The 25,691-nt window shown below is 41.3% G+C and overlaps 4 protein-coding genes across 7 annotated transcripts in view; 1 reads left to right on the top strand and 3 right to left on the bottom strand.

The window, feature by feature from the left end:
- Positions 1-2,146: 2,146 nt before the first annotated feature.
- On the bottom strand, positions 2,147-6,338 carry LOC120427679 (zinc finger and SCAN domain-containing protein 2-like). 2 transcript variants are annotated; one of them, XM_039592560.2, is made up of 2 exons: positions 5,468-6,332; positions 2,147-3,630 (listed from the first exon to the last, which is right to left on the bottom strand). In XM_039592560.2, the coding sequence occupies exons 1-2, from the start codon at positions 6,040-6,042 to the stop codon at positions 2,646-2,648; spliced, it is 1,560 nt and encodes a 519-aa protein (XP_039448494.1). In that variant the 5' UTR covers positions 6,043-6,332; the 3' UTR covers positions 2,147-2,645. The 2 variants fall into 2 exon arrangements, with proteins under 2 accessions (XP_039448494.1, XP_039448495.1); XM_039592561.2 differs by lacking the exon at positions 2,147-3,630 and adding an exon at positions 3,728-4,603 and having other exon boundaries at positions 5,468-6,338.
- A 2,891-nt stretch (positions 6,339-9,229) lies between these two features.
- On the top strand, positions 9,230-10,456 carry LOC120427677 (transmembrane protein 179). The gene is made up of 3 exons (XM_039592558.1): positions 9,230-9,473; positions 9,547-9,690; positions 9,754-10,456. The coding sequence occupies exons 1-3, from the start codon at positions 9,364-9,366 to the stop codon at positions 10,235-10,237; spliced, it is 738 nt and encodes a 245-aa protein (XP_039448492.1). The 5' UTR covers positions 9,230-9,363; the 3' UTR covers positions 10,238-10,456.
- Positions 10,457-12,740: 2,284 nt separating this feature from the next.
- On the bottom strand, positions 12,741-13,932 carry LOC120427684 (1,5-anhydro-D-fructose reductase-like). The gene is made up of 3 exons (XM_039592569.2): positions 13,775-13,932; positions 13,544-13,711; positions 12,741-13,483 (listed from the first exon to the last, which is right to left on the bottom strand). The coding sequence occupies exons 1-3, from the start codon at positions 13,847-13,849 to the stop codon at positions 12,764-12,766; spliced, it is 963 nt and encodes a 320-aa protein (XP_039448503.1). The 5' UTR covers positions 13,850-13,932; the 3' UTR covers positions 12,741-12,763.
- A 6,665-nt stretch (positions 13,933-20,597) lies between these two features.
- The window catches only part of LOC120427682 (diacylglycerol kinase theta), a 56,584-nt gene continuing 51,490 nt past the window's right edge, over positions 20,598-25,691 (bottom strand). For all 3 annotated transcript variants that reach the window (XM_039592563.2, XM_039592565.2, XM_039592567.2), the window contains one exon: positions 20,598-25,649. In XM_039592563.2, coding sequence (XP_039448497.1) covers positions 25,503-25,649 — 147 coding nt within the window. In that variant the 3' untranslated portion in view covers positions 20,598-25,502. The remainder of the gene's footprint in view (positions 25,650-25,691) is intronic.

Below are 25,691 nucleotides of genomic sequence, written 5' to 3'. Positions count from 1 at the left end.
GTCAAATTTGTATGGAAAATTATATGGACAAACTAATGATGCAAAATGGCTTCTTTGGGCATACCGAATGCACCAAAAAAGTTTCAGTCGGATTAAAAAATACAAAAAAAATCGAATGACCGAAATCCTAGAGAAGTTTAAAAAAATATTGCATGAGAGAGGAGACAAGATATCTTGAGTTTGTTTTAAGTGTCAAAAGGAAATCTTTCGATAAAGATTCTTCGATCACTTATAGGACCAGCTACGGTTATTAGCTAAGATCTAAGATTTTGAAAATATTTTTTTTCGCCGAGAATCATTTTTAGACACTTCATTTATAATACATATTTAGTCTTTTGCCTTGTTACAAAAATCTTATAAAATTGCCAGGTTTTTTTTTTTTAAATTGTTCGAAAATAGAACTATCTAAAACTACATATACTTTCAATGCAAATTTGCAAGCACATTTTTAGCTACAAGATACCATCAACAAAAAAAAATTGTTTGCATTTTGGTACGCATTTTTTAGAGTATATTTACTTTGGATACTGAAACTTTATTTTTTAACAGCTTTTAAAAAAAGGTAAGACGTAGTTAAATGAGTATTAAAAAGTGTTCATTCAATAACAGTCTCAAAGCATTGATATGAATCTGCCGAAATATATAATTAATTTTGAATTGGAAAATATTGTGACATTGAAATATAAGTAAAAATTCTAAACACAATAATTGTATGCTTTTGAAGTGTAACAAAAATTTATGCATATAAGTAAACTCAAAGCGCGTATTTTTTTCTTTTTTTTAAGAAAATATTTTTTTTGAAAGGCCACGTGGTCAGCCGTCGACCCCCCCCCCTCCCCCCCATGGCTTTTCATGTTTTTTTTCGGTCGAATTTCGGACCCCCTCCCCCCCCTAAGGAGACCACGTGGTTTATGCACGACCCCTTATGGGGTGAATAGGGACCCACGGGACAATTATGCGTAGAAACACAAAAAACGGTCGAAAAATTTCAATCGCGTTTTTCTCAGTTGTACCTTTTTGAACATGGGACAAGTATGCGTAGAACGGCAGTCCAGTGATATTGAATTTTAGACATTTATAATTTATTTGATAAACTTGATTTTCAGCAGTTTAATAAATGATCAAAACAAAGCCGATCGCAGTCTATTTCGATTCAGCTTTGAGCGACCTAGCGCAATCAGCCTCTCTGAGCTATTCGCTGAACTAACCGATTTGAGTGAGAGGGAGAGCAAAGAGAGAGTATTCGGTAGCGATTGGTGTGCAAGTGAATAACGGTAGGAAACGGTCAGAGCAGTTTTTCGTCGCGTTCGATTTGTGGTCGCGAGTGATTGAGTCTTATTGGACCTTTGGTCGAGCCAAATGAGTATTTTTGCCTTGCATTCTTTCTGCCTTACAAATTTTCTGCCATTTGACGCATTCTGCCGTTTAACCATTTCTGGCAAAAAAAATTCTGGCGAATGACAATTTCTGGCGTTTGATTTTCTGGCATTTGACATTTTCTGGCGTTTGGTATTCGGCCTTCGGCCCGACCTCCGCTTTAAAAACTTGGCATTCCTAGATTGCATGCTTCGGTAGAGTCTCTGGTCGGCAGTTGGACTCGCAATTCGAAGGTTGTCAGTTCGAATCACAGAGTGGAAATGGGATAGGTTGTTAAAGCGGTTTGTATCGCCTAACCATTCAAGCTAAGTGTCGAGTAGGAATCTTGCATTAGCGAATCTCAGAAAACCGCTTGTGGATGTCATCAACAGAGGCGTTCAGCGGATCGTACATGGGCTGTTTTCGGATGCAATCGATAGATAAACGATTTGATATCCAATATTTTCAGCTAATATAGCGTAGATTGACAATGTTGGTTTGTTTATTTTTGTTTTCTTTTCAATAAATATGACGACGTTAAAGCGATAATATCAAGCGGGGGGGTTATTTCGAAATAAATTACGATGCTGCGGCACGACGGGAATCAATCAATCAAGAAATCGTACTAATATAATACTGACACGAGATAATAAATAATGAAAATATTAGTCGTTTAACCGGGGTTTCACGTTTCATACTACTTTGTTGACGGGAACAACGAACGCTCTCTAACAACCTAATAACGAACGAGACAAACAATTCTGTATAGTACGGAGAGTACGTGTGAGTGTTCTTGCTCTAAAACATTTAGTATTTTTGACGTTTTACTGCTTACGCTTAAGTTTTTTTTTTTTTTATATAATTATGCTACTGCTTTGATTTTGTTGTTTTCTTTTAATATTATTAATTCTGCGCTGCCGTTTACTGTTTTTGTGTGTGTGTGTTTTTATGTGTTTTTGAATCGTTCCTAATCGCTAATACTTTTCAGGTACACCGGTAGCCATTAAACGTAGCGCGATTATTACTTTTTATTTATATTTGTCCTACGAAAGTTACTAAAACTGGGTTTGTTTGTGTGTGGTGTGTGCATTAATGTTTTCATTTACTTCTGTTGAGTACGTAATTGTTGTTCCTACATTCTACGCGATAGCCACTAGGTTTCGAATATATTTAGTATTTATGTATAATGGAGAATAGTACATCGATAATGCTTACTAGGTGTGGTTTGTGATGTTTGTGTGCAGTATAGTAAACGTCCCTAAACGGAATGAAATCTCAAACTCAAGTCTTTACCGGACCATGTGGATCCGCTTGGCATGCATGACCAGATATCGCTTTTGCTTCGTGCTGAACCCGCACAGCGGACACTGGTAGGGGAGCGTTTCCACGTGCGTTAGTTTGTGCTTCTGCAGACATTCGGGGTTGTTGAACTTTTTGTCGCACTGGTTGCAGGGGAAGTTGCGCTCGTTCATGTGAACCAACTGGTGACTAGTGAGGTGGTTCCGGTAGCGAAACTTTTTATCGCAAAACGTGCACTCGAACTTTACCGCACCGTCGTCGTGGATACGCTGATGGTTGTACAGCGCTACGTTCGTTTTGAAGCCCTTCGAGCAGGTCGTGCAGGTGAAGTTCCGATCACGCGAGTGAACTCCGGCCACGTGGTTGTTCAGCAATCGCTGGTTGCCAAACTTTTTACTGCAGTACGAGCAGGAGAAGTTTTTGATGTTCAGATGGACCTGGTTGATGTGGTACGAGTACGCACTCCGGTTGGCCAGCGTCTTCTCGCAGATGTAGCAGTACAGCTTCCGAACGTCGCCGGTCTTTGCTTCAGTCGGTTGAGTTGTCGTCGTCTCCGGACTCTTGTCATCGTTCTCTTTGTTGGCGATCTCCGTCCCACCGCCGGACTTACCTTCGGCCGTCTGCTGACTACCTTCGCCCTCCTCCAGATCGACTCCGGATGTCTGCTGCTCCTGGTCGTCCTCGTCCTCCGTCGCGATCGGCTGTGATTCCGAGTTCGGTTGACTGAACAGACTGAGCGCGTGCATCGTCATGTGCTGAATCAGGATGTTCCGGTCCAGATAGTTGTCGCACTGCTCGCAGTGGAAGATCTGGTCCGAGTGCTGATCCTTCAGGTGATCGACAAGGCCCGCCTTGTCGGCGAAGGTATTCCGGCAATTGATGGTTCCGTTGGTCTTGCAGAACGTACAGCTGAACGCCGCCGTTGATATGGCCTGCGGCGCCGGTGCAGTCTTCGAGCTACGCGTCATTCTCCGCCTGATGAGATGAAACAATACAATAAAAAACAAAAACAAATCTTAATACACAGAACAGTTCGTGCAGGACCTGGAAATTCTTTCCTTGGAAAAAGGCATTATTTCACTAAAAACACATATTTTATTAACGTGTTTCTGCATCGTGTTGATGTTGCGTCTTCAAATGCTTTAACAAATATCGCTTCTGCTTGAACAACCCGGCACAAAGCCCGCACTGGAACTGCTTATCCGCGGAGTGGTTCTTGCTGTGACGTCGCAGATCATGCGTGTTCCGGAACCGCAATTCGCACTGATCACAACCGAACGGACGCTCATCCGAGTGCGTTGACTCGTGCAGTTGCAGCTTGGTTCGCGTATGAAATCCCCTCGAGCAAACTCCACAAACAAAGTTCCGCTCGGCACCATGTATCCGGCTGTGGATTAGCAACGCCGCCTTCTGGTTGTACGAGCTGCCACACGTTTCGCATCGATACGGTCGTTCGTTGGTGTGCCGATTCCGATGTTGGTCCAAATTCCGCTTATTCCCAAACCGATCACCGCAAATCTCACACGCATACGTTCGGCGTCGTTCGTGAACTTCCCGCATGTGACGAACCAGACCTTGCGAAATCCGGAACGTCCGCGGGCACTGCGAACACTGGAATGGTCGCTCCCCGTTGTGAATGCGCAGGTGAGCTTGGTACGTGTGCGGTGATCTGATTCTCTTACCGCACTCGGCACACTCGTAGCTTATCGAGCCGTCCTCTTCAATCACTCTGGCGGCCTCCACAAAGTCCCGATCTAAACTCATGGTAGGGGCACGACCCAAAGAACTGACCGCGCCATCGTCGTATGCTTCTTCTTCCTCCTCTGCTTCGATGAACTGGTAGTCGCTGTAAATCTCCTCGCTCTCTTCCGCAGACTCGCCTTTGTGCATGCCCGCCTGGTACTCACTGTAGCCGTCAACCCGGATCGCGTGCCGCAGATGGTCGTCCCTGCAACAACAATAACACACGGCACGCGGTTAGTTTTGTTACAGCGGTGCAGGTTAGGAGCTTACTGCTATGGTCTATCGGCACGCGATCGGAATTGGTTCAATTGTAATCTTAAACTAAATCATTCAAATTTCACTTCGCCATTGCTCTGCGAACCGTGCTACTGATCAGATCAGAAACACACAGTTCCGGCTAAGTTTAGTGTTCACAGTTCCACTTAAAACCCGTCCAGAATGATCCGGTAGGTAAATATGATCGGTTCTCCAAGCAAAACGTCCAGTTCAGGGTTCATGCACCTGAACCACTCGTTCGTCATCTTGCCGAAGCGTTCAGATTTCGAGACCGAAGAGGACAACCGATCTAATCAGTGTCTTGCAACATGGATACGAGTTTGAATCGCTTTGCTGGTGCGATGTAGCGGCTGATAAGCTTCGTGCCTACGTGTTCGTCCGTCCGCTATCGACTCGCAGCAATACCCTCCGCTTGGTAGATTTTTACAGACTAATAACCAAGCGCACTTGTGTCAGAATACGCAATCATAACTTGCATACAAGGTGTGGTGCAAACACGACCCCTACAGCTATCACAAGTCGCAAATCACAATTTCCAAGATAGCGTTGAACAGTCGAGTCAGTTTATTCTAGTACATGGTGAACCCCGAAGCATAGTTCTTCCTGTACTTCTACCTTTCCAGCACATCTCCTGCAGTGTTACAACTTCGAAGTTGCGGTGTTTAAGTTCGTTCAACAGAGCGTAGTCGTACCCATCGAAACGTAGTGATATGCAGTTCCATGTTCCGGATTCCCAGTCGGCTTCCAGTCGCTCCTGAAATAGAACAACATTTATCCCCCAACTCAAACCTACCCTTTCGTTTCCGGTGACGCTTCCTGGTCCTCCTCCTCCTCCTTCCGCTTAATTTCTTTGGTATTTTTCTTGGCCGACTCCCCAGGCACTTTCCGCGGCTTTCCGCTCTCCTCATCCTGTTCCTCCGGTTCCAACGACTTCATGTCGGTATCAATCACAGAATCCACTTTACTGTTCCGCGCCCCCTTCTTCTGCTTGCCCTCCGGCGACGACGGCTGCAACTGCTGCTGCTGCTGTTCCGTCGCTTCCTTCAGCTCCTCGGCCGAACTCATCATCGAGCGAAACTTCTCGTCCGTCCGGTGGCACTTGTCGTACAGCTCGTGGAACTGGTCCAGCGTTTCCCGGCAGCCGTCGCAGATCTTCGTCGGCAGGCAGTCCTCGGAGCGGATCTCGATCTGCAGGTATCGGGTGATTCGTTCCCGCAGCCGGTCCGCGGCCCGCTTTCCAAACACCGACGTCAGGTTCTCGCCGAGAGCACCGCAAACTCGGCACAGTGCTTGAAAATCAATCTCTACCATCTTGATGTCGTCGGGCTGGTCCACGGCCGCGCTCGTCAGACGGCAGAGGTCCATCATTGTTGTTTGGGATGCTTTTCGCGAAGGGGGAAGGGGCGGAAGAGAAGAGGGAAAGTTCCCCTCCTATTTATATTTTGCTTTTCCCGCAGAAGCAAACGATTTTTGGCTACACTTTTATGGCAAACGGGTTCCGCGCGACGTTTACGCACTCATTGTGACAGCGAATCGCGAGTTATGGCAATTTATTTCACGAAATTTCACGAAAATTTGGCTCACGATTCCATTTTCACACTTTTGGTTGACATTTTTTCACTTTCTGTCATCAGGCAGGTGCGCGACGCCAATGCAAAATGTCAAACAATGGCGACAGTGTTGCCAAACCGAGGGCGAACAGCACGCAGAAAATTCACAGTGGGTGAATGTGAATTCTTTGCTCGGGTAAGCAGCAAGTAAGTCCTTAAGGCTTTGGAAGGTATCATTCCAAATTGGCCATTTGGCGGCCATCTTTGTTTTAGAAAAACATTCAAATCTTGATTCAGAATGCATCAATCAAAAAAATTTATCCAGGTTTTTAAGCGAAGATGGCGTTCGAATTGTGAACGCCCGAATTGTCAAAATCGCGCAGTAGCACCAACATTAGAAAAAAAAGTATGGCTGTCATGCCATGGCACACTTTTTTCGTAATGTTGGTACCACTGCGTGATTTTGACATTTCGGGTGTTCACCAATGGAACGCCATCTTCGCTTAAAAATTTGGATACTAGGGAAAATATACCCATTTTAATCACTCACTCACTTTTGCAGTTTTCCGCTATTAAATCAACATTTTTAGATACATCAACAATGGATTATTGCTTGCTCACTTTTATTTGAGCAATTTGTTACTTTAGAACAATCAAAAACACTTTATGAAAGCTGTAATTCATGATCAAAGTGCTGATAGGCCGATAATAGAAATAGGCTGGACCCTGAATTCAGAACCATCATTGACAGTCATTGCCCCAAAAAGGAAGGACATCTTCTACGACCTTAAGATGCAGTTTTTGTAGATTTTGCTCGGTTTGTTCTAGAGGTCGTATCAATGGGCTCCCGATTTGGATGAAACTTTCAGCGTTTGTTTGAACTCATGCCAAATATCAGCCCTCATTGCATGATTGTAGAGGTTAAAAAACATTTAAAAAATAAAATTGCTCCCATTTTCCTAAAACTTGATCAATTGGGTACTAAACTGCCCATGTTCTCATAAATGTCCCATATGCAAAAACAGCAAGCTGAGAAAAACGCTTTTGAAGTTTGTCCCATACGTAAGGCTACGTGTTAAGTTTTCGCGAAAAAAACTGGATTTCCTCCTGATTTCTAGAACAAAGTACTGGATGTTATAGGCTCTTTTGAAAGAGCACACGATTTTGAACCAAACTGCATCAATAACTCGAAATCGATGAAAATGCATATGGGACATTTATGCGATCAGGGGCAGTAAAGCCCTATGTAAATTTTTATGTACAACGGTAAAAAACACGATTAAAAACCATTTCTGATCACTTTTTTTCATTTTAATGCAAATTTTTTTTTTGACAAGACAACATTTTTTCGATGGATCAACTATGGTCCCCTTGGAACGAGCTGTCAAGTAGAACATTTTCTGTCAAGAAGGGTCGTGAAGTAAATTTTTCAAAATTGAATTGAAAACCATTTTAAATCCTTTGTGGTCGTTTAAAGGGTCATTGTACTCAGAAAAATAAGCTTTATCGTTGTGAACAATAATATCGCAATTGGGTCCTAAAATTTAGCTTAAGTTTTTGATATTATTGTTCACAACGATTTTCTGAGTACAATCACCCTTTGTACAACCGCAAAGGTTTTAAAATGGATTTTTAAATCAATTTTGAAAAATTAGCTTAGGGGCCCTTCTTGACAGAAAATGTCCCACTTGACAGCTCTTTCCAAGGGGACCATAGTTGATCCATCGAAAAAATGTTGTCTTGTCAATTTTTTTTTTTTTGCATTAAAATGTAAAAGAGTATTCAGAAATGCCTTTTAAACGTGTTTTTTAACCGATGTACATAAAAAAATTACATAGGGCTTTAGGACCCAATTCTGATTCTCTTAGTTGCATTCGAAAGGTAATTTGAAGCACTTCAAAATGTGCCTTAAATATCCGAGATTGGGTTGATTTTTTCTCATAGCTTTGCAAATTTCTATTAAAAATTGATATTTTACGAAAGCAAACAATGGGTGGTGAAACACATAAGCTAGGCTTACTTTACCGCGAATGGAACCGGGACTCCATAAGAAAGTACTCGACCTGGATGCGTTAGAAGTAAAAAAAAAAATGAAATTACAGGCCATGGTTTCAACATTTGAATGAAAAAAGTGTTTTTAAATACATTTTACACCTGCCCAGTTGATTCGCAATCATTAGTTTTCAAAATATCCAAGAATTGAAGAAATTTTTTTTTCGCCGAAATAAAACTTTTTGCGGTGCTGTACATTGGAATTTCACAAAAAATTAAAATATGTTTGATCGATCCCAGACATGCTAAATATGATTTTAATCGCAGGAAAATGCATTTCTAATTGTTTTCAGTTGGTTAGACTTCTAATTCCTTTAAAATTTTGAAGTTTTTTGAAAAAATATTTGACCGATTTTGAAGGGGGGGGGGGGGGGACATAAACTTTGAAAAATATTTGCAACGGCCTAAAATAAAAAAATGCATTTTTCAATATTTCATCACCGCCAATTTGGCCCGAAGTAGTGCGCCCAATTTCATGGGAAACTGCTAGAACGAATATTTTCTGGCAACTCTGACTGCATGAATGAAAATTTTCATTCGAGCACGATCTGAGCACGATGAGCGCGATTTGGCACGATTTGACACGATGAGCCAAAAACTAGAGAGCCTGAAGCTTATTAGAGAACGGACATCTTAAAATACTGAAACTGGCACCACTACATGCACATCAGTCAAAATAGCTTGCAGCACTGCAATTGTCAAAGCACCTGCGTGACTCTTTTCAGATTCTCTTTTGATCAGTCAATTGAACCAAAACAAACTGAGTTTAAACATTGTTTATGGTTGGTGTAAATCTAAAATGAGATGCTGCGTTTACAAAAATTTCAATCAGATTTTTACTCGTCCAAACCGTTTAGACCCGCAATCGTCGAAACTGGGTAAACGGGTAAGTGCAACAGTAGAGTACACTTTACTCGGACCACCGTGTTCTGTCTGTCAAACAGTATCAATCAAAAAGTAAACAAAAACATTATCGCTCCCACCCAAATAGTGCAATCGCTTTGTCAGCAGCGATTTTCATCTGCATTTTTGGTGTCTCGAATAATTTAGTTTAGTGAAATCCGTGCCAACTGGTTGCGTTCGGAAGATGGCCCTGTCCAACGTGCTGATCCTAAGCCAGGTGGCGGGTCACGTGTTCGCCCTCATCCTGTCGCTGTGCATTTTCATCCCGCTGTCCGTTCATGTCCACTCGTTTAGGTAAGTCGCAATAAAGTTGAAGATATGGCCGTTCCGGGGGCTGATTCATAAAAGGGGTCTTGCTTATCTGCAGTGGTCACTGTTTGCTGTTTGCCACCGGAACATGGCAGGAATCGGACGGGCTGTTCGACGTCAGGTGGGCCTCGGAGACCTACTGCAACTATCCGATTCTGGTCGGAGTGGCCCTGTTTGTCGTGTCCGGAGTGCAGATCTATCGGTAAGTGTTGAGATGTGTTTAGTAGAAGAAGTATAAATTCAAGATCCATTTACCCCCTTCTAGATTGGCCATCCTGGTCTACCGCGAGCTGGAGAGTTCCTTTCTAGCGCTGTTCTTCGACGTAGTCTTCGGAATCACCCTCTGCGCCATGACTATCGTGGCCGCCATCATCATCACCCTGGGCTTCATGACCTGGTGTTCGGACATGACCGAGCGTTTCCCCAGCTGTGACGTCGCCGACGGCCAGAACATCACCAACGTCGAGCTGAACATCCAAACGTCCGGTTTCTACATCGAGATGGGAACCGCCCAGTTTGGCGCCTGGGCTTCGTTTGCCGTCTGGGTTGGGCTGTCGGTGTTTGCGCTGCTCAAGCTGATCAACAACCACCAGCTGCGCAACATGAAGGTCTCGATGTACATCGAACGGCAGCGGCTGGTCAACGAGGACGTCTATCGGGGCACGACGTCGGAGGTGCCGACCGGCGGGGACATGGAGGGAGGTTCGACTAGAGGCGTCGGTTCTCCTGGCGAGAATCCGCTCGACTAAGTTGATATTGGAACAATTATATATTATCTTATAAGAAGAAACAAAATGCAAAGTGAACAAAACATTCGCAAAAAAAAATATTTTTTCTTTATTTATTAGATCTGGAAGTTGATAATGCATGGTTATTCTTCCATTACGATACGCAACTGTGGTGTAAACTTTAAGAGTTGATGACAAATTATGTATTATGTTTAGAAAATAAAAAAGCCTAGAAAAATACCTAGATGTTTTGTTGTCATGCCGACTTATCCTATTTCCTATTAGGTCGAACCAATGTTTTTGGAAAAATAGCCCTTTATAAATTGGAATAATACCGACCGACAAAATTTCTGCGCAAGCTCAACTCGAGGGGAAGCATGTAATTTGGGATCCCCAGAAACACGTACAGTGCCGAATGGTTTTTTCCAAAGTTTGTATTCAAATTGATAAAATTTGCTATATAGAGCTTTCCCGAAAAATATGGTTCTATCTTGCTCCTGGAAAATGAATATAGAAAATGATACAGCTTGCTCCAAATTGGTCTAATACGTGGTTTAGAAATTTTATTTTTTAAAGCTATTGTATCAGTTTTCAAAATGAAAATTGAAAACATCAAATGACGGAAAGTTGGTTTCCCATACACATTTCCACACAAATTGTAAATGCTTTGCGGAGTGGAGTGCCGGATTTAGTGACCGTAGATTGCTCCCAAATTTTGAGACCTGATTGTGGCCAGAAAAGGGCTATTCTACATAGCGAGCCAGCGTAATGGCCATGCAAGGGCAATTTTTTTTTCAAGTATTTAGATTGTTGCCGTAGATTTGCAGGGCCGAAACAATATGCTTGAGCTCCTAATTTGAGCTGGATTGGAGCAACTGAATTTACCTAAAGGAGAATGGGCGGATTTGGTCCAAGGATGTACACGAACGGGAGAAACTTTATTCGAAAGATCTCGCCGAGACATGAAAAAAAGTCTTCTGGACGAACTCTCTAAACCTCGGGGTTCAAAAGTTACAAGTTGTTGAAGTTTGAGTATTTTGGGTTAAAATGTACAAAAAATCGTATTTTTGCTATTTCTATAATCACTCATAAAATCTTTATTTTATTATGGATTTCGATAATCTTGACTTCATTCGACGCGTATCAGCAAAAACTATAAGTTCTGATATGTTTTAGCATGATTGAAACGTGACTTCTCTTGTTTCTATCCGTTTGAACCGTTTGTGCAAGAGGCTTACTATAGAAACAAGTCAAAACTTGAAGATTTTGAAAACGGATCCTACCCAGACTGCTTCAGTTAGTATGGAAGGCTACAGTGCATTGTTGTAACAACTTATTGAGATGTTCTGGGTCATCCAAGAACTCCTTGGAGTTTAGACCGGTGGGTCTACCGCTGTAACAAGCAAGAGGTCAGTGATTTTTTACCACTGATAATAACCGCATAGCTTCAGTGAGTATGGTAGACTACTTTGTTAATATTTTGAAATGTCCAGGGTCATCCTAGGACTCCCTGTAGTTGTGATCTGTGGGTCTACTGCCGTAACTAGCAAGATGTCGACCGGTATTGCCCACAGATCATACCCGTATAGCTTCAGAGTAGGTTAGACTAGACCAGCTCCCATACAAATTTGCCCATTCTCCTTTGGCTCGAAATTCTAAAAAATTAATTTGGAGCACAACATTGCTCTTACGACCTTTCATTAAACGCGTTTAAATGGGACGAAAGGCCGTAAGAGCAATGTTGTTCCGCCCTTTTCAAATGTTTACGCAGACTTGCAACCTTCTACAATGTTGTGTCTTGTATTATTTTGCACATTTTGAAAAACATCGTTTCAGGTTTTGGCCAATTGTCCAAGTGTAAGATTTTTGTACAGTTAGCCAAATATTTGTCCGTACCTTAGTGTTGATGTAAAAGTACATACTATTTGAGCACTATAAGAAAAACTGCGATTGGCCAAAGAGTTAATACCGTAGGCTTATAGTCCATGAAATGCCCTAACTTTTGACCTATAGAAGTATTGGTGTTAGAGGCTGTTAAAAAATATTAAGGTTTTAAAAAAATCCATTTTTAACGGTAATTTGCAAAAGCTATGAGAAAAAGTCAAACCAATCTCGGACGTTTATGGCACATTTTAAAGTGCTTCAAAAGACCTTTCGAATGCATCTAAGAGAGTTGGAATTGGTGAAGTTTTACGAAAATGCGAGCAATTTCAAGATTTTTTATGTTTTTGGGACGTCAAACTTCAATGCCCGTTTTACCTTATTTCCCTTTGTCGTAAAGGGTATGAGTTCATCCAATGTATAGACAAACAAGCGCTGAAAGTTTCATCCAAATCGGAGCACTTCGATACGACCTGTTTCACCTGTTTTCTTTCTTTCTAATCTGTTAAAAATAAAAAGCATTTGTTTTTCTACTTTGGAGTTTTATATTGCTCTGAAAAAAATCGTTACTGTTTGGTGGTTAAAAAAGGTTGTTCCAGGAATGCAAACTAGTTGGTATCAAAATAAAAACAAAATAATAACAACGAGAATTTGATATTTATTTGCTTAAAACTCAGCAGCAAAGGGAAAGTATTTGTGTGGCGCCCAAACGGCAAACGGTACAGTTCGCACTCCCGTGTTGAATCCGTCCATAATCGCGATCTCTTCGGGGGTCAACTTAAAGTCGAAAATGTCAATGTTCTGACGAAGCCGATCCAGGTTCGCCGATTTCGGCACCGGTATGGTGCCAATGTCCACCAGGTATCGCAAAATGACCTGACCCGGCGACTTGCCGTACTTTTTACCGATCTTCAACACGCGTGGATCGTCCAGAGCCGGTTTGGGCATATTGATTGGATCTTTTTCGTAGTAGTTGGGACGACCCAACGGACTGTACGCGGTGATTGTAATGTTCCACTGTTTGCAAAACTCTGTGAGCTTCCGCTGATTCAGATTGGGATTGCACTCAACCTGATTCGTCACCGGAAGTACGTTACACTCGTTCACGATCCGCGCCACCTGTTCGCTGTTAAAGTTGGACACTCCGATGCCCTTGACCATTCCAGTTTTCAGCAGTTTCTCCATGGCGCGGTACGTATCCACGATGTCTACTTCGGTAAACTCCGGTGCTACCGGTGAATCCGGATCCGGCGCAGCCCAACCGATAAACTTGGAACTCGTTGGCCAGTGCATCAGGTACAGATCGATGTAACCGATGTCCAAGTTGGCCAGCGAGCGATTGAACGCTTCCTCGACGTGCCGGGGTTCGTGGTACGTGTTCCATAGCTATTTGAGAGAAAAGGCCTTAAATTAACAGCAATCTACCCTCAAAGCATCAAAGCAAACCTTTGTTGTAACGAAGACGTCCTCGCGCTTGATCACGCCTTCGGCGATCTTCTCGCGAATCGCCTGGCCTACTTCCTGCTCGTTAGCGTACAAGTAGGCCGTGTCGATGTGGCGGTATCCGGCGTCGATGGCTGCCTTGACCGCGCTGACCGCTTCACCTTCCCGGGACTTTTTTTTTGGGAACTTAACATTAAAAGAGCTTCGAGTGTGATAAATTTGATCATGACTTACCAACCAAGTGCCCAGACCCAGCACGGGCATTTTCTGTCCATTGTTCAGCGTTACGGTGGGAGCGAACGAAGGCATTTCGGATTGAGTGAGGGACGCTTCAAGTGCAACTGAACAGCTTGCAGTGATTTGCACATTTATTTATATTATTAAAATGACTTTGCGCTTATCGCATCAGGTGATAACAGCTTGTTTGAAAGTTCCGAGTTGAATATTACACACAGGGAAATAAGACATCATTTTGGTTCATTCTTGTTATTGTTTTTGAACAATTGGGTCCTAAAATGAAGCATAGATTGCTGATATTATTGTTTACAGCGATAAAGCTTATTTTTCTGAGTACAATGACCCTTTGTACGATCACAAAGAGTTTAAAATGGATTTTTAAATCAATTTTGAAAAATTAACCTCGCGGTCCTTCTTGACAGAAAAGCTCCTACTTGACAGCTCGTTCCAAGGGGACCATAGTTGATCCATCGAAAAAAAATTGTCTTGTCAAAAAAAAAATTGCTTTAAAATGAAAAAAAGTGATCAGAAATGGTTTTTAATCGTGTTTTTTACCGTTGTACATAAAAATTGACATAGGGCTTTAGTACCCAATTGCGTCCTAAAGCTCTATGTCTAGCTCTACACTGAAAATACGCCACACTTTTTATTCAAGTGCCCAAACACATGAATGATTGAATATAGCCACATCATAGATCTAATTGGTTTGTGTTTCAACATCAATCCAAATCACTATCAAATGCAAGTGTTTGGGCGATTAACTTTTTGATATTTTTCGACACGTTATTGTCATTCGGGTGGCTCAAGCTTTTCAAGTGCTTTGCTCATGAATTTGTCCCACAGTCTTGAACTATTCAAAGTGATGAGGAAAACACTTGAAATTGATCTTAAGATCTACACAAAACAACCACTATTCAAAGTCAACGTGATTTTCCACTTGAATATAATGTGTTTTGCGGATTGATTTTAGCGCGACTTTTATCGATAACTAGAAGCGAGGCTAGAACGAGTAGCACAAAAAACTCTCCCGTTTTCAACTGGCCGGCCGGCGCAGTGGTAGCGTGCACGACTAGCAAGCGAGAACCTGTATATCGCTTGTACGTACTATTATTTTTCAACACCATTTAAAATTCAAGTGTTTGGCTATTGCAATTATTTCATGGCCAATAACCGCAATTTCGAGTGTTTGGCGATTGATATTTGAGTGCTCTGTACTGCAGGGTCAGATCATGTGCGAAACACTTCGATGCGCTGTGTGAGTTTTGCTCAGTGTATGTCAACTTTTATGTACAAAGGTAAAAAACACGATTAAAAACCATTTCTGATCACTTTTTTTCATTTTAGTGTAAAAAAATAAATTGACTAGACAACATTTTTTCGATGAATCAACTATGGTCCCCTTGGAACAAACTGTCAAGTAGGACCTTTCCTGTCAAGAAGGGCCGCGAGGATAATTTTTAAAATTGATTTAAAAATCCATGTTAGGTCCTTTGAGATTGTACAAAGTGTCATAGTACTTAGAAAAATAAGCCTTATCGTTGTGAACAATAATATCGGAAATTTAAGCTTCATTTTAGGACCCAATTATCAAGATAATCGAGACTCAGAAAAATCAAGTATGGTTTTTTGGTACGTAATTTAAGACAGTTGGTGAAACAATTTCACAACCCCATTCCTCGTCACTTTCTGTAAGAATTGGGCTTCCTGGACATGCTCCATTGGAGTTTTGAGGACAAGCTACTCTTTTCGGGAAAGTTGTTGAGCAACTTCTAAAGTATCCTAATATGAGTCCGGTGATGCCAGTTTTTAATGTTTGAAAATATGTTTTTCGAAAAGGTAAAATAATCTCCTATTAAATTGTCAAAGAATCATTGAAGGTTGGACCCTCGGTTGCTGAGATACATAGGAAAATAGAATAGAAAACAGATAAAAAGCGGAAATTTTTTAGTTTTCTGACCCAAACAGCCTCCATTTTCTAGTGGCAATATCTCTGCTAATGGTCCAATTTTCAATTGAACAAAATTAGACATTTGTGGAACTTTCTAATCTCTTCGAAATTTAAAAATTAAAATTCAAAATTAATGCTGACATTTCGAAAGGGTCAAAAATGCTTAGTAACGCTTTTGTACAAAATTAGTTTTGAATTTAAAATATGAGCGATTCTCAACCAAAATCGGAAATAGATTATTGCGCCTTGCAGCAATTGGGTCCTAAAATGAAGCTTAGATTGCTGATAGTATTATTTACAGCGATAAAGCTTATTTTTCTGAGTACAATGACCCTTTGTACGACCACAAAGAGTTTAAAATGGATTTTTAAATCAATTTTGAAAAATTAACCTCGCGGTCCTTCTTGACAGAAAAGCTCCTACTTGACAGCTCGTTCCATCGAAAAAATGTTGTCTTGTCATTATTATTTTTTGCATTAAAATGAAAAAAAGTGATCAGAAATGGTTTTTGATCGTGTTTTTTACCGTTGTACATAAAAATTTACATAGGGCTTTAGTACCCAATTCCTAGAGGTTTGTGTCAATCGTGCTAGGCCTAGATTTTTTCATCACACTGTTTGGCAGGACTGAGAACTGTCAACTTTGCGCACTTTGCACCTCAGTAGAGTGCTGCGGGATAATTTTCATCACAGTTGGCAAACCGAATTTCCATCACACCATCAAACAAAACAAGTGTAATGCATCGACTTCTGACCACAATCTAGTCACCAAGCTGTGGTGGCTGAGGCAGTAAAGTCATTGAGATGGTCTGTTAAAGGTTTCTGGCTCGATTCTCGTAGTTGGAACTTTTGAGTTTTTTTGACGGGTTATTTTTTTTCTATCCTTGTTTTTAAGCGAAGATGGCGTTCGAATGGTGAACGTCCGAAATGTCAAAATCGCGCAGTAGCACCAACATTAGAAAAAAAATGTGGCTGTCATGCCATGGCACACTTATTTTGTAATGTTGGTACCACTGCGTGATTTTGACATTTCGGGCGTTCACCTTTCGAACGCCATTTTCGCTTAAAAACCTGGATAGTGAGCTCAAAGGCATAATTCTATCGGCCACTTCGAGCTGTCCGGGTAGTCCCAGGAATGGCAAGATACCAGGTGTAAGAAGACAATTACGACTGCTTGTTCCGGCTGTGGAATTCTGGTCTTTGGTGCCGGGATTTAGCTATGTTTGTGCCGGCATCTCGACTTAAGGCGGTTCCTCGTCAGCTTGCCGGACGGATGATGGAAAACGGGCGAGATGGACGGATGCTCGGAATTTCGTCGTTGAAGACCTACCCTGGAGCTTGTCTGATCTTCCAATGCCATTTAGGGCTTTAAACTTTTGTAATAAAGTCAATAATTGGGTAACTAAGAATTGAAAACAACAAAACTGATCATACTGAAAAATATACGGATTTCTTTCGTCCACAATCTATTTTTTTTCCAGAATATTGTTGAGTTTACAGCCAATTCCACGTAATTTTAATTAACCATCACCAGTATTCGTCCTAGAAAATCATGGCCTCGAGCCGTGAGAATAATGGTACCGTTTATGGACACAGCGAACACAGCTCGAAGTGGCCGATAGAATTATGCCCTCGAGCTCATTAGAAAAAAAATAACCCGTCAAAAAAACTCAAAAGTTCCAACTACGAGAATCGAGCCAGAAACCTTTAACAGACCATCTCAATGACTTAACTGCCTCGGCTACCACAGCTTGGTGACTAGATTGTGGTCAGAAGTCGATGCATTACACTTGTTTTGTTTGATGGTGTGATGGAAATTCGGTTTGCCAACTGTGATGAAAATTATCCCGCAGCACTCTACTGCGGTGCAAAGTGCGCAAAGTTGACGGTTCTCAGTCCTGCACTGCCGTTCTACACATAATAGGGACGTGGCGTTACATCGTGCTGCCATCTAATTTTTTTAAGTGCAAGAGTGGAAAAGTGCTGAGTCATCGTCTAAAAATAGACGGCGTCCTATCTCGCCCAGCAAAATGAAGTCGATAAAGTAGCCTGTTTCGATGGAGAAAAAGTGGAAAACGTGGTCTAAAAATAGCGACGGCATCCCCCTATTGTCCCATGTTCAAAAAAGAGCAACTGAGAAAAACGCGATTGAAATTTTTCGATCGATTTTTGTGTTTCTACGCATAATTGTCCCGTGGGGCCCTGTTCGCCCTATATGTCCCTAATCACCCCGGTTAACATTTAATCACCCTTGTTTGTAATTCTCTTGCTATACAACAGGTAAACAAGATGAAATGCTTCGTAAAACTCATGATTTCGTGATTGAAAATACTTGGTGGGACAATTATGCGTAGAATTTCAACGATGGGACAAACAGACTTGGTGTTGTTTTCAATGATTTTCTGAACAAAGTACTAGATTTTATGTGTTTTTCTGAAAGTATACGTAAAACTAAACTTAAAAATAACAAAAGGTCAGAATCGTCCAAAAAGTGACATGGGACAATTATGCGTAGAACGGCAGTGTAAAGCAGTGTGATGAAAAAATCTAGGCCTAGCACGATTGACACAAAACTCTAGGAATTGCTGCAAGGCGCAATATTTTTATTTATTTTTTTATTTATTTGGTTCAAGCTTTGAGAGGCATTAAAAGGCAATTTTGTGTCGTTGGTTAACCCATACAAGGCTCCATACAATTTTGGCAGCTGTCCATACAAAAATGGTACATACATTTTCGAAAATATGTAACTTTTGAGAATTTTCTGATCGATATGGCGTATTCCACAAAGTTTAAGGACTATTCAGAAAATATAGGTACACGAAAAAAAACTATTAAGAACAAATTTCTCAATATCTTTATATTTTTATTTTTTTAGATTTTTTAACATGTTTTAGGGGACCGCAACTTTTAAGCCATAGAGAAGTATGAAGAAAAATGTTGCCGCCGTGTCACGACTTAAAAAAATGTAGATGGGAAAAAATATAAATTTTTGGTCAAACAAATAGTTGACTTCAGTTTTTAATGTAAAATCAAATTTGTAATCGTAAAGTACCATTTTTGTTTTATAAAGTGCGCCGTTTCAAAGATGTAGCCACTTAAAGCTTAATGTTAACTGAAAGATTCTCGTTTTCCGTTTTTTTAAATAGTGATTGTCCATTCCTAAAAAAAAAGCGGAGGGTTTAGAAAATTTCCAAAAAAATTGCCTAAAAGCGACATTAAAGATTCAAGATTGGACCTCTGGTTGCTTAAATACAGCGAATAAAAGAAAAAGAAACAAGAAAGTTGTCAAGTCTCATCCTAACATTCCCACATTTTCTAATGCCAATATCCCAGCAACTAATGGTCCGATTTTCAATGTTGAAAAAATATAAAAAATATTTTATGAAATTTTATGATCCATTCGAAAAAAATATTTAAAAAAATTGGAATCAAGACTAACATTTAAAAGTTCAACATTTAAACGTTCAATATAACTCCCATGATATAAATGATGAACATGGTTAGAATGTATATGCACGTCATTTCACTGTTACTGGTTAAATCAATCATTCTAATGGTGATTCTGGCTCGAAACAACACAATGATTTAGCCTGTTTGGCGACCGTACTTTTTGAGACTGAACTGTACTTCAAAAAAGCTAGGCTGTCTATTGCAGCCTTTGAGAATACATTGATTAAAAGTGCGTTCTGTTTAGTAGGCCAAAAATAGGGACAAATACCTTACACGGGCAAAATTTCATTCATATAAAAAAATACTAATATAAGTGTATTGGCGAACACGTATATAATAACTCTTAAATTTATATCTCATAAAATTAACACAAAAGCAAAACTTTATCATATAGATCGTGCCATGTCTGTTGCTTTCCGTGCACCTCCCACAGTAGGTAAAACGATCATGCGTCTCCATCAATACAAACTACGTTGAAGGATTTGATGGAGGCGCATGATCTTTTTCAAACAAATCATAAACTCTGGAATTGAAGGGACGTTCTTTCAATAGAACCAGCTAAAAACAATGCTACTTTTGTATATTTTTAATTATACATATATGTATATATATATTTTTTGTTTGTTTTGTTTGCTATTGACAAATTATGTTTAACCTATTTATAATCACATATATTTATATATTATATAATTCATTTTTAATAATAGTTATTAAATAGTTAATAGTATTCATTTGTTTATACTTTAATCGATTCATGTGTGTGTGTAATTTACTGTTCTCTTCTCCTCCCTTTTTCTCTTTTTTTATTCTCCTATTCTCTCTTTGATTTTCTCCTCAACCTCCCGAGAGGAGAGCGGGTAGAGCTGCTACTACTTGTGGAAATTTTCCTCTGTGTTTCTCCTGCGTTAGTTTTTTTTTGTTCTGGGTACTTTAGTGAGAGCGTTACGCGTTTCATTCTTTTTCTCTCTCGCTCTCGCACCTCACGCTTCTTCCTCTTCTTTTCTTTGATTGATCATAATTACCCTCTTTTTGCGTTCCTTGTTTTGGTTAGGTTGTTTGTTTGTTCTATACCTTTTTTGTTTACATTTTGATTTTTTTTCCTTCTTTTCCTCCTCCAACTCTACTATTACCGACTGTTTAGTCCCTATCGGTTGTGTTTTTTTGTTTGTTTGTTTCGTTCTTTGTTTAGCTGTTGGCGTGACCATCCCGGGATGGCCCCGCTTCGCGCGACAGATTCCGGCAACTAGGCCGCTAAACGAACGCTGCAAGCCTTGTCATCAAACCGAGTCCCGTTGTGACGTTTGCTGTTCGCGCGCGCGCGCCTACTACGAACGAGCTTGGGCGCCTTTGTTTTGGTTTTGTTTGCTTGCACTAAGCATTGTTTTGTTTCGATTGTTTTTAGTTTTGGTGTAGTGTGTGTGAGTGTGTGAAATTAGGTGATTCTAGATAGTGTTACGCTGCGTCTGGTTTGATTCTCTAGACGTCAAAACCAAGGTTTGAATACCTGGCGTCCGCCTTTTTGGGGGGTGGGACTGTACGAGGGTGGAGCCACGTGGCTCCGCCCTTTTCGTTTGTTTTTTTTTTTGTTATACTAGCTTATAACGCGGGAGTACTAGAACCGGCGTCCACATCCAATCCGGTTGGATTTGGTACTCACCAGAGTGAACACAGCCCCTTGGTCCCCAGTTGGGCAAAGCCCGGCGCCGTCGCCGCCGCCATTTTGACGACATTCGCGCCGCTTTGACAATGAAAGAGTTTGTGGTGACGTTTTATGTGTGTTTGTTTGGGTAGAAATATACACGCTTGCTTTGGTGGAAATGTCAGTGTTGGAGGTGGTGACGGCGCGGGGTTTCGCGAAAGAGGAGGAGCGCGCGGCTGTCAGTCTCCCCTGGCCTTGCGCGGACTGCTATCTAAGGAGGCGCTTGACAGAGTCCGCCCAGGGGAGCGACATCTTCGATGTGTGTGCGCGTACGTCGTGTTTTTGTTTTCTCTCTTTTGTTTCCATTAGTCTGTGGTTCTAAGTTTGGTATGTATTAGTATCTCTTAGCACGACACCGTTTAGAAGAGTTTCTAATGTTTTTTTTTTCTTTTGTTTTCTTTAATTATTCATACGAAAAAATACGGTTTTAATTAAACTTTTAATTATATCTGTTATATTTTTATGCGTTCGACACTACATCAACTCTATTTTGAGATTTTTATTTAAATTTATTCTTTTAAAAGATATACTGTAATATATTATGGTCATTTTTTATTTTTCTTTTAATTACACCATAATAATAGTTACCACTATTATTACTATTATAGTACGTGTATTTGTGTGCTGCTTTTTCATATTATTTTTGTTCTGCATTTTGGGTTGTTAAACATGAACGAAAGGCGTAATCGAATTGGTTTGTTTGGTTGGTTAGCCGAATGTGCACCTACACTAACTTAGGATACCGAAACAGAGTCGTCTATACAACTAATACAACGAAAAAGGTGTTCCACAAAGAACCGTTTTAAGACTATAAAACCTGCGTGTTTACAAACGACGGTGTCACTATCCAGAAAAGTGTATGTGGTACTAGGTCTGCAGTAGATGTGGTCGAGTTCCGGCAATTGCATCCCTCACCCAGTGCCACCGTCCACCCGGGGAGCGGCCCCCACGCCGACGGTGGCGCCACTTGACAGCTGCGGCCGTCGCGCGGAACTCGCCACGTGCGGCCGGAATTACAAAGCTAGTAACACTGAGCCCCTACAGGTTTCTGGATCGTGAGTAACGAAACGTCTGCTTGGTTTTGGATCGGTCCGCCGCGTTCGCGATCTCTCCATTCCGGGCCGGAGCGAGACAACACGGCGCCCTTTCCGAGAAGGAGGTGGCGGAACTAAATCTGGTGTCCTCGGAACTCAGAATCTCAACTTCTACGAACCTAGGCGGAACGGCGGACCTGGTGCGAGCCGCGGCACAGGCGGAAGCTACACACGGCGTTCGTTCCCGAGTCGCCCTGGGCGCCATGCGACACTTCCTGGAGTGTCCACGGTTGACCTTTTTTCCAAAAGGTTCGCGGCCGCGTCCGCCGTTCGGGAGGGTGATTTGCGTGTAAGTGTGCACGGCTGGGTAGAATAACGCTGAGAATATTCTAGAAAACGCACCCGCTTCGTCTTAAGTTTTTTTTTCGATTGGTGGTAATTTTCTGTGCCCGCGGATTCAATTCCGGAACGTTCTGCGAGAACATCCGTCGTCTCAATTGTGTGCCCGTAACTTCCATTCGCAGCGGGGAAAGTATCTCCCCCCCCAGCTCCGAATCCGTGCGTTGACTAAATATTCCCAAGAACCGATTATTCTGGAGGCAGCGTGGTGCGTCAAAATGGCCGCCGTAAGGTATGTCGGCGCCATTTTGCGCGAACAGCCTACTTTGACAGATCGAGTGTTTGTTTGTTTTGTGTATGGTTTATTGGCTGTATGTTTTTGATGTTTTTTGTTTGTTTGCTTTTTGGGTGGAAGAAAACTCGTGACATTGGTTCTGTCATTCGTTGGTTAGACTTTTGAATGTGTGAGTTTGTGTTTACAGTTGGTGGATGCGTATGATGTCATGATGATGTCAAGTTCGGGATTGTTTTTGTTTTGGTTTTCTTTTTGGCAAGTGTTTTTCCCTTGTTTCGGTGACAAAGTTTGGGAGATTTTTTTTTTGTTTGCTAGCGTTTAATAGTTTTGTTTTCTTTATGTAGTTTTGGTAAAATACCATACAAAACGTAATTGTTCAAATTACAATTTACGGCTATAATTGTGTGTTTGTGTATGTTTGTGTGTTTCACTTGCTTAATGTACGTAATGTTTTGGTTTCTTCTTCTCCTTCCCTCTCCTCCACTACACTCCGCAGTGTCCTGCTGCTTTCTCGCGCTTATTCCTACAAGCGTACACTTGATAAAACTAAAAAAACATTAAATTAACCGTTTTTCCACAGTTTCCGGAACCATTTCTTTCCTTTTTCGTTCATGTCAAATCCGGTTCGCTTCCGCTCAACTTTGAAATCTGTTCAAAATATATGCCCTCTCTCTATGACTTTTCGCTCTCTCTCTCTCTTTCTCTCGTGTACTCTCTCCGGCTTCACACCACGTGTTTTGAAGCGTATTTTTCTTTTTGTTTAATATAACGTGGTTTGTTTTTTCTTCTTTGTTTTGCTGCGATCTCCACGCACTTTGTATAGAAAAAGAATAGAAATAAAATTCATAGTAAATATAGTCAACAACTTTCCGTATAAATACTTTTTTTTTTGTTTGGTTTACTCTCAAGAAGAATTTGTTTCTTTGTATTTCTCTCTTTTTTAAACCCTTCTGTCTTACTTTTTTGATAGACATTTTGTTTCCTTTGTGTGTGTGTGTTTTTTCTTCTCTTTTTGCATAAATCAGTGTGATCTAAAAAACAGTTTACCCTCATATTTTTTCTTTGTTTGTGTTGATTTATCGCACTATGACAAAAGTTTGCGTGTGTGTGTCTGTTGTATGAATGTTCGATCTGATAGTTTTACAATAATTTAGCTCGGTACGTTTTGAGAAGGAACGAAACCCAAAATCGATAAATCATAATAACAAACCGTGCGCGCTCTAGCGCGCCAGTCAGACAGTCTCTGAATAACAAATATTATGCATAACAAGGTTCAAAAATATGTTTGTTTTTTTTTTTTTGTTTATCTGCTATGTTTGGTTTGGTTGTTTTTTCTTCAATTTGCTCTCTCCTACTTACGATTTTTGCTCATTGTTTTCCCTTTACGTTAGAAATGCAAAACATCCTAATAAGTATATCGTGTTTTTTTTCTTCTCTTGCTTTGACTAGAATACTTTTTTGTTTTTTCTTTGTTTGTGATAATGAATATATTTCCTGTGTGTGTGTGGATGATTTTCCTTTAATGTTTGTTTTGTTCTCCTCCTAGTTTCTTCTTCTTCTTGTGCCTCCTTCTGCTTCGGTGTAAATTAAGAGCCATTAATTTAACGTTCCTTGCGCGTTTGCTTGATTTGCTTTGTGTGTTTGACTTGTGACATGATGAAAGTTGCGTTTTGTTTTCGTTCCAGTTCCTGTCTGGGTTTCTTTGGACTTCACTCTCTAGATAGAACTTTGTTTGGCAAAAATCTATTGATCCCACGGAGTTTATTTTTCTTTTGTTTGTTAGATGTTTTCTTGTGTGTTTGGCTGAAGACTTTCGGTAAGAGTTTGATGGCTGGTTTTTGTCCGGTTAAAGTTTACTTTTACGAGAAACGGCAACCTAGGTTTAACAACTGTCGCGCCCCTCGCTCACTCGAGCAAACTGTCAATTTGACAGCTCGCGCTAGCGACCGAGGGGCGCGACAGTACAATTATCGCAGGCGCCCACATTACTTAGAAAAGTGTCAAATTGGTATTTTCAAGGTTCGGGCGTTGCTTTGTTTAGCTGTCACGACTGTCACACATTTCCTAACCAAATTTTTCTGCTCCTCTCTCTCTTTCTTTCTCTCACATACGATTCGTGCTAAACACTACAGTCAGGGTTTCATTGTTTTGGTGGTACGACGCTAACATTTAACGTGAGTGGCTGTGTGATTGTGGCTTTCTCATTCTTACAAGGTCTGTGTGTGGCTGGTGTGTGTGTGTGTGTGTTATTGATGTATGAAACGTGTGGATGAGAGAATGTCCTACGATGCACAATAGACTGCTGCTACCACATTTACAAATTTTTGGGGGTGGGCTGGGGGAAGTGTACGTTTAACCTTTGGTATTTTTTGTATGTGTTAGTGTGTTTTGACAGCACCGCGGGGCAATGTTTTTGAATGGGATGGACAAAAACATTCGACCCTTTTTCAAGCAAATGTGACGATGAAATGAGTACAGTGTCGCGCCCCTTGGCACCGATGGGCGCTGTCAAAGAGAAAGCTGGTGCTGTCAGTTTGACGGCTATCGTAAGCAGCCGAGGGGTGCGACACTCTAGTTTCATTCTAATCGTCACAAATTCCTCCAAAAAACGTCGAATTCGATGGGAGTGTTCAAGGGACAGTGGGATCGGGATCGTTGTGTTGTCACGAAGCTACGGGATTCTGCTAGTATTCGTAAAGGTACACTGTACACAGTCGTCAACTATTCGCACTTGTCACCACCACTTGTTTCCTGGCTAGGCACGGATTCTACCTCTACTTCCGCTACTGTTGTTGCTGTTGCTACTGCTGCTACTGTCACTTGCTCTTCCTCTTCCCTTCCCGGTAGTGGTAGTGGTTCGGCCTCGGCTGTGGTTGCCCTTGCTGTTATGATAGCCATGGTGCTAGTGGTAGTGTCAACAAACGACGAAGCACGTTAAATTAATCGCTCGTTATACCAAATTCAGAAATCAGTATTGTTCGAGTCGACCTCTTCCGGCTCCTGGGGAGCGGCCAGCGTCATCTGTATCCCTGATGGCCCCATCACCTGCATGGTCGGTTCGGTGTTACGTCGCTTCATCTTGCCCTTCATCTTTTTCAACATGGTCGCCTGTACCGTCCGGTCCGCGGATTGTTACGAAATTTCGTAATT

The sequence above is a fragment of the Culex pipiens genome, chromosome 1 (assembly GCF_016801865.2).
Source record: "Culex pipiens pallens isolate TS chromosome 1, TS_CPP_V2, whole genome shotgun sequence".
Classification (NCBI taxonomy): domain Eukaryota; kingdom Metazoa; phylum Arthropoda; class Insecta; order Diptera; family Culicidae; genus Culex; species Culex pipiens.
Note: the sequence above shows the minus strand (reverse complement) of the source record. Positions and strands in the feature narration are given on the sequence as shown.

What these genes read in the sequence shown, in the direction of transcription:
- LOC120427677 (XM_039592558.1), top strand. Translation starts at nt 9,364, where the DNA reads ATGGCCCTGTCCAACGTGCTGATCCTAAGCCAGGTGGCGGGTCACGTG. An exon ending in GTTCATGTCCACTCGTTTAG is followed by an intron (nt 9,474 to 9,546) that starts GTAAGTCGCAAT and finishes GCTTATCTGCAG; the next exon opens with TGGTCACTGTTTGCTGTTTG. An exon ending in TCCGGAGTGCAGATCTATCG is followed by an intron (nt 9,691 to 9,753) that starts GTAAGTGTTGAG and finishes ACCCCCTTCTAG; the next exon opens with ATTGGCCATCCTGGTCTACC.
- LOC120427679 (XM_039592560.2), bottom strand. Translation starts at nt 6,042, where the DNA reads ATGATGGACCTCTGCCGTCTGACGAGCGCGGCCGTGGACCAGCCCGAC. An exon ending in GCGTCACCGGAAACGAAAGG is followed by an intron (nt 3,631 to 5,467) that starts GTAGGTTTGAGT and finishes TCATCTCATCAG; the next exon opens with GCGGAGAATGACGCGTAGCT.
- LOC120427684 (XM_039592569.2), bottom strand. Translation starts at nt 13,849, where the DNA reads ATGCCTTCGTTCGCTCCCACCGTAACGCTGAACAATGGACAGAAAATG. An exon ending in TGGGTCTGGGCACTTGGTTG is followed by an intron (nt 13,712 to 13,774) that starts GTAAGTCATGAT and finishes CCAAAAAAAAAG; the next exon opens with TCCCGGGAAGGTGAAGCGGT. An exon ending in ACGTCTTCGTTACAACAAAG is followed by an intron (nt 13,484 to 13,543) that starts GTTTGCTTTGAT and finishes TCTCTCAAATAG; the next exon opens with CTATGGAACACGTACCACGA.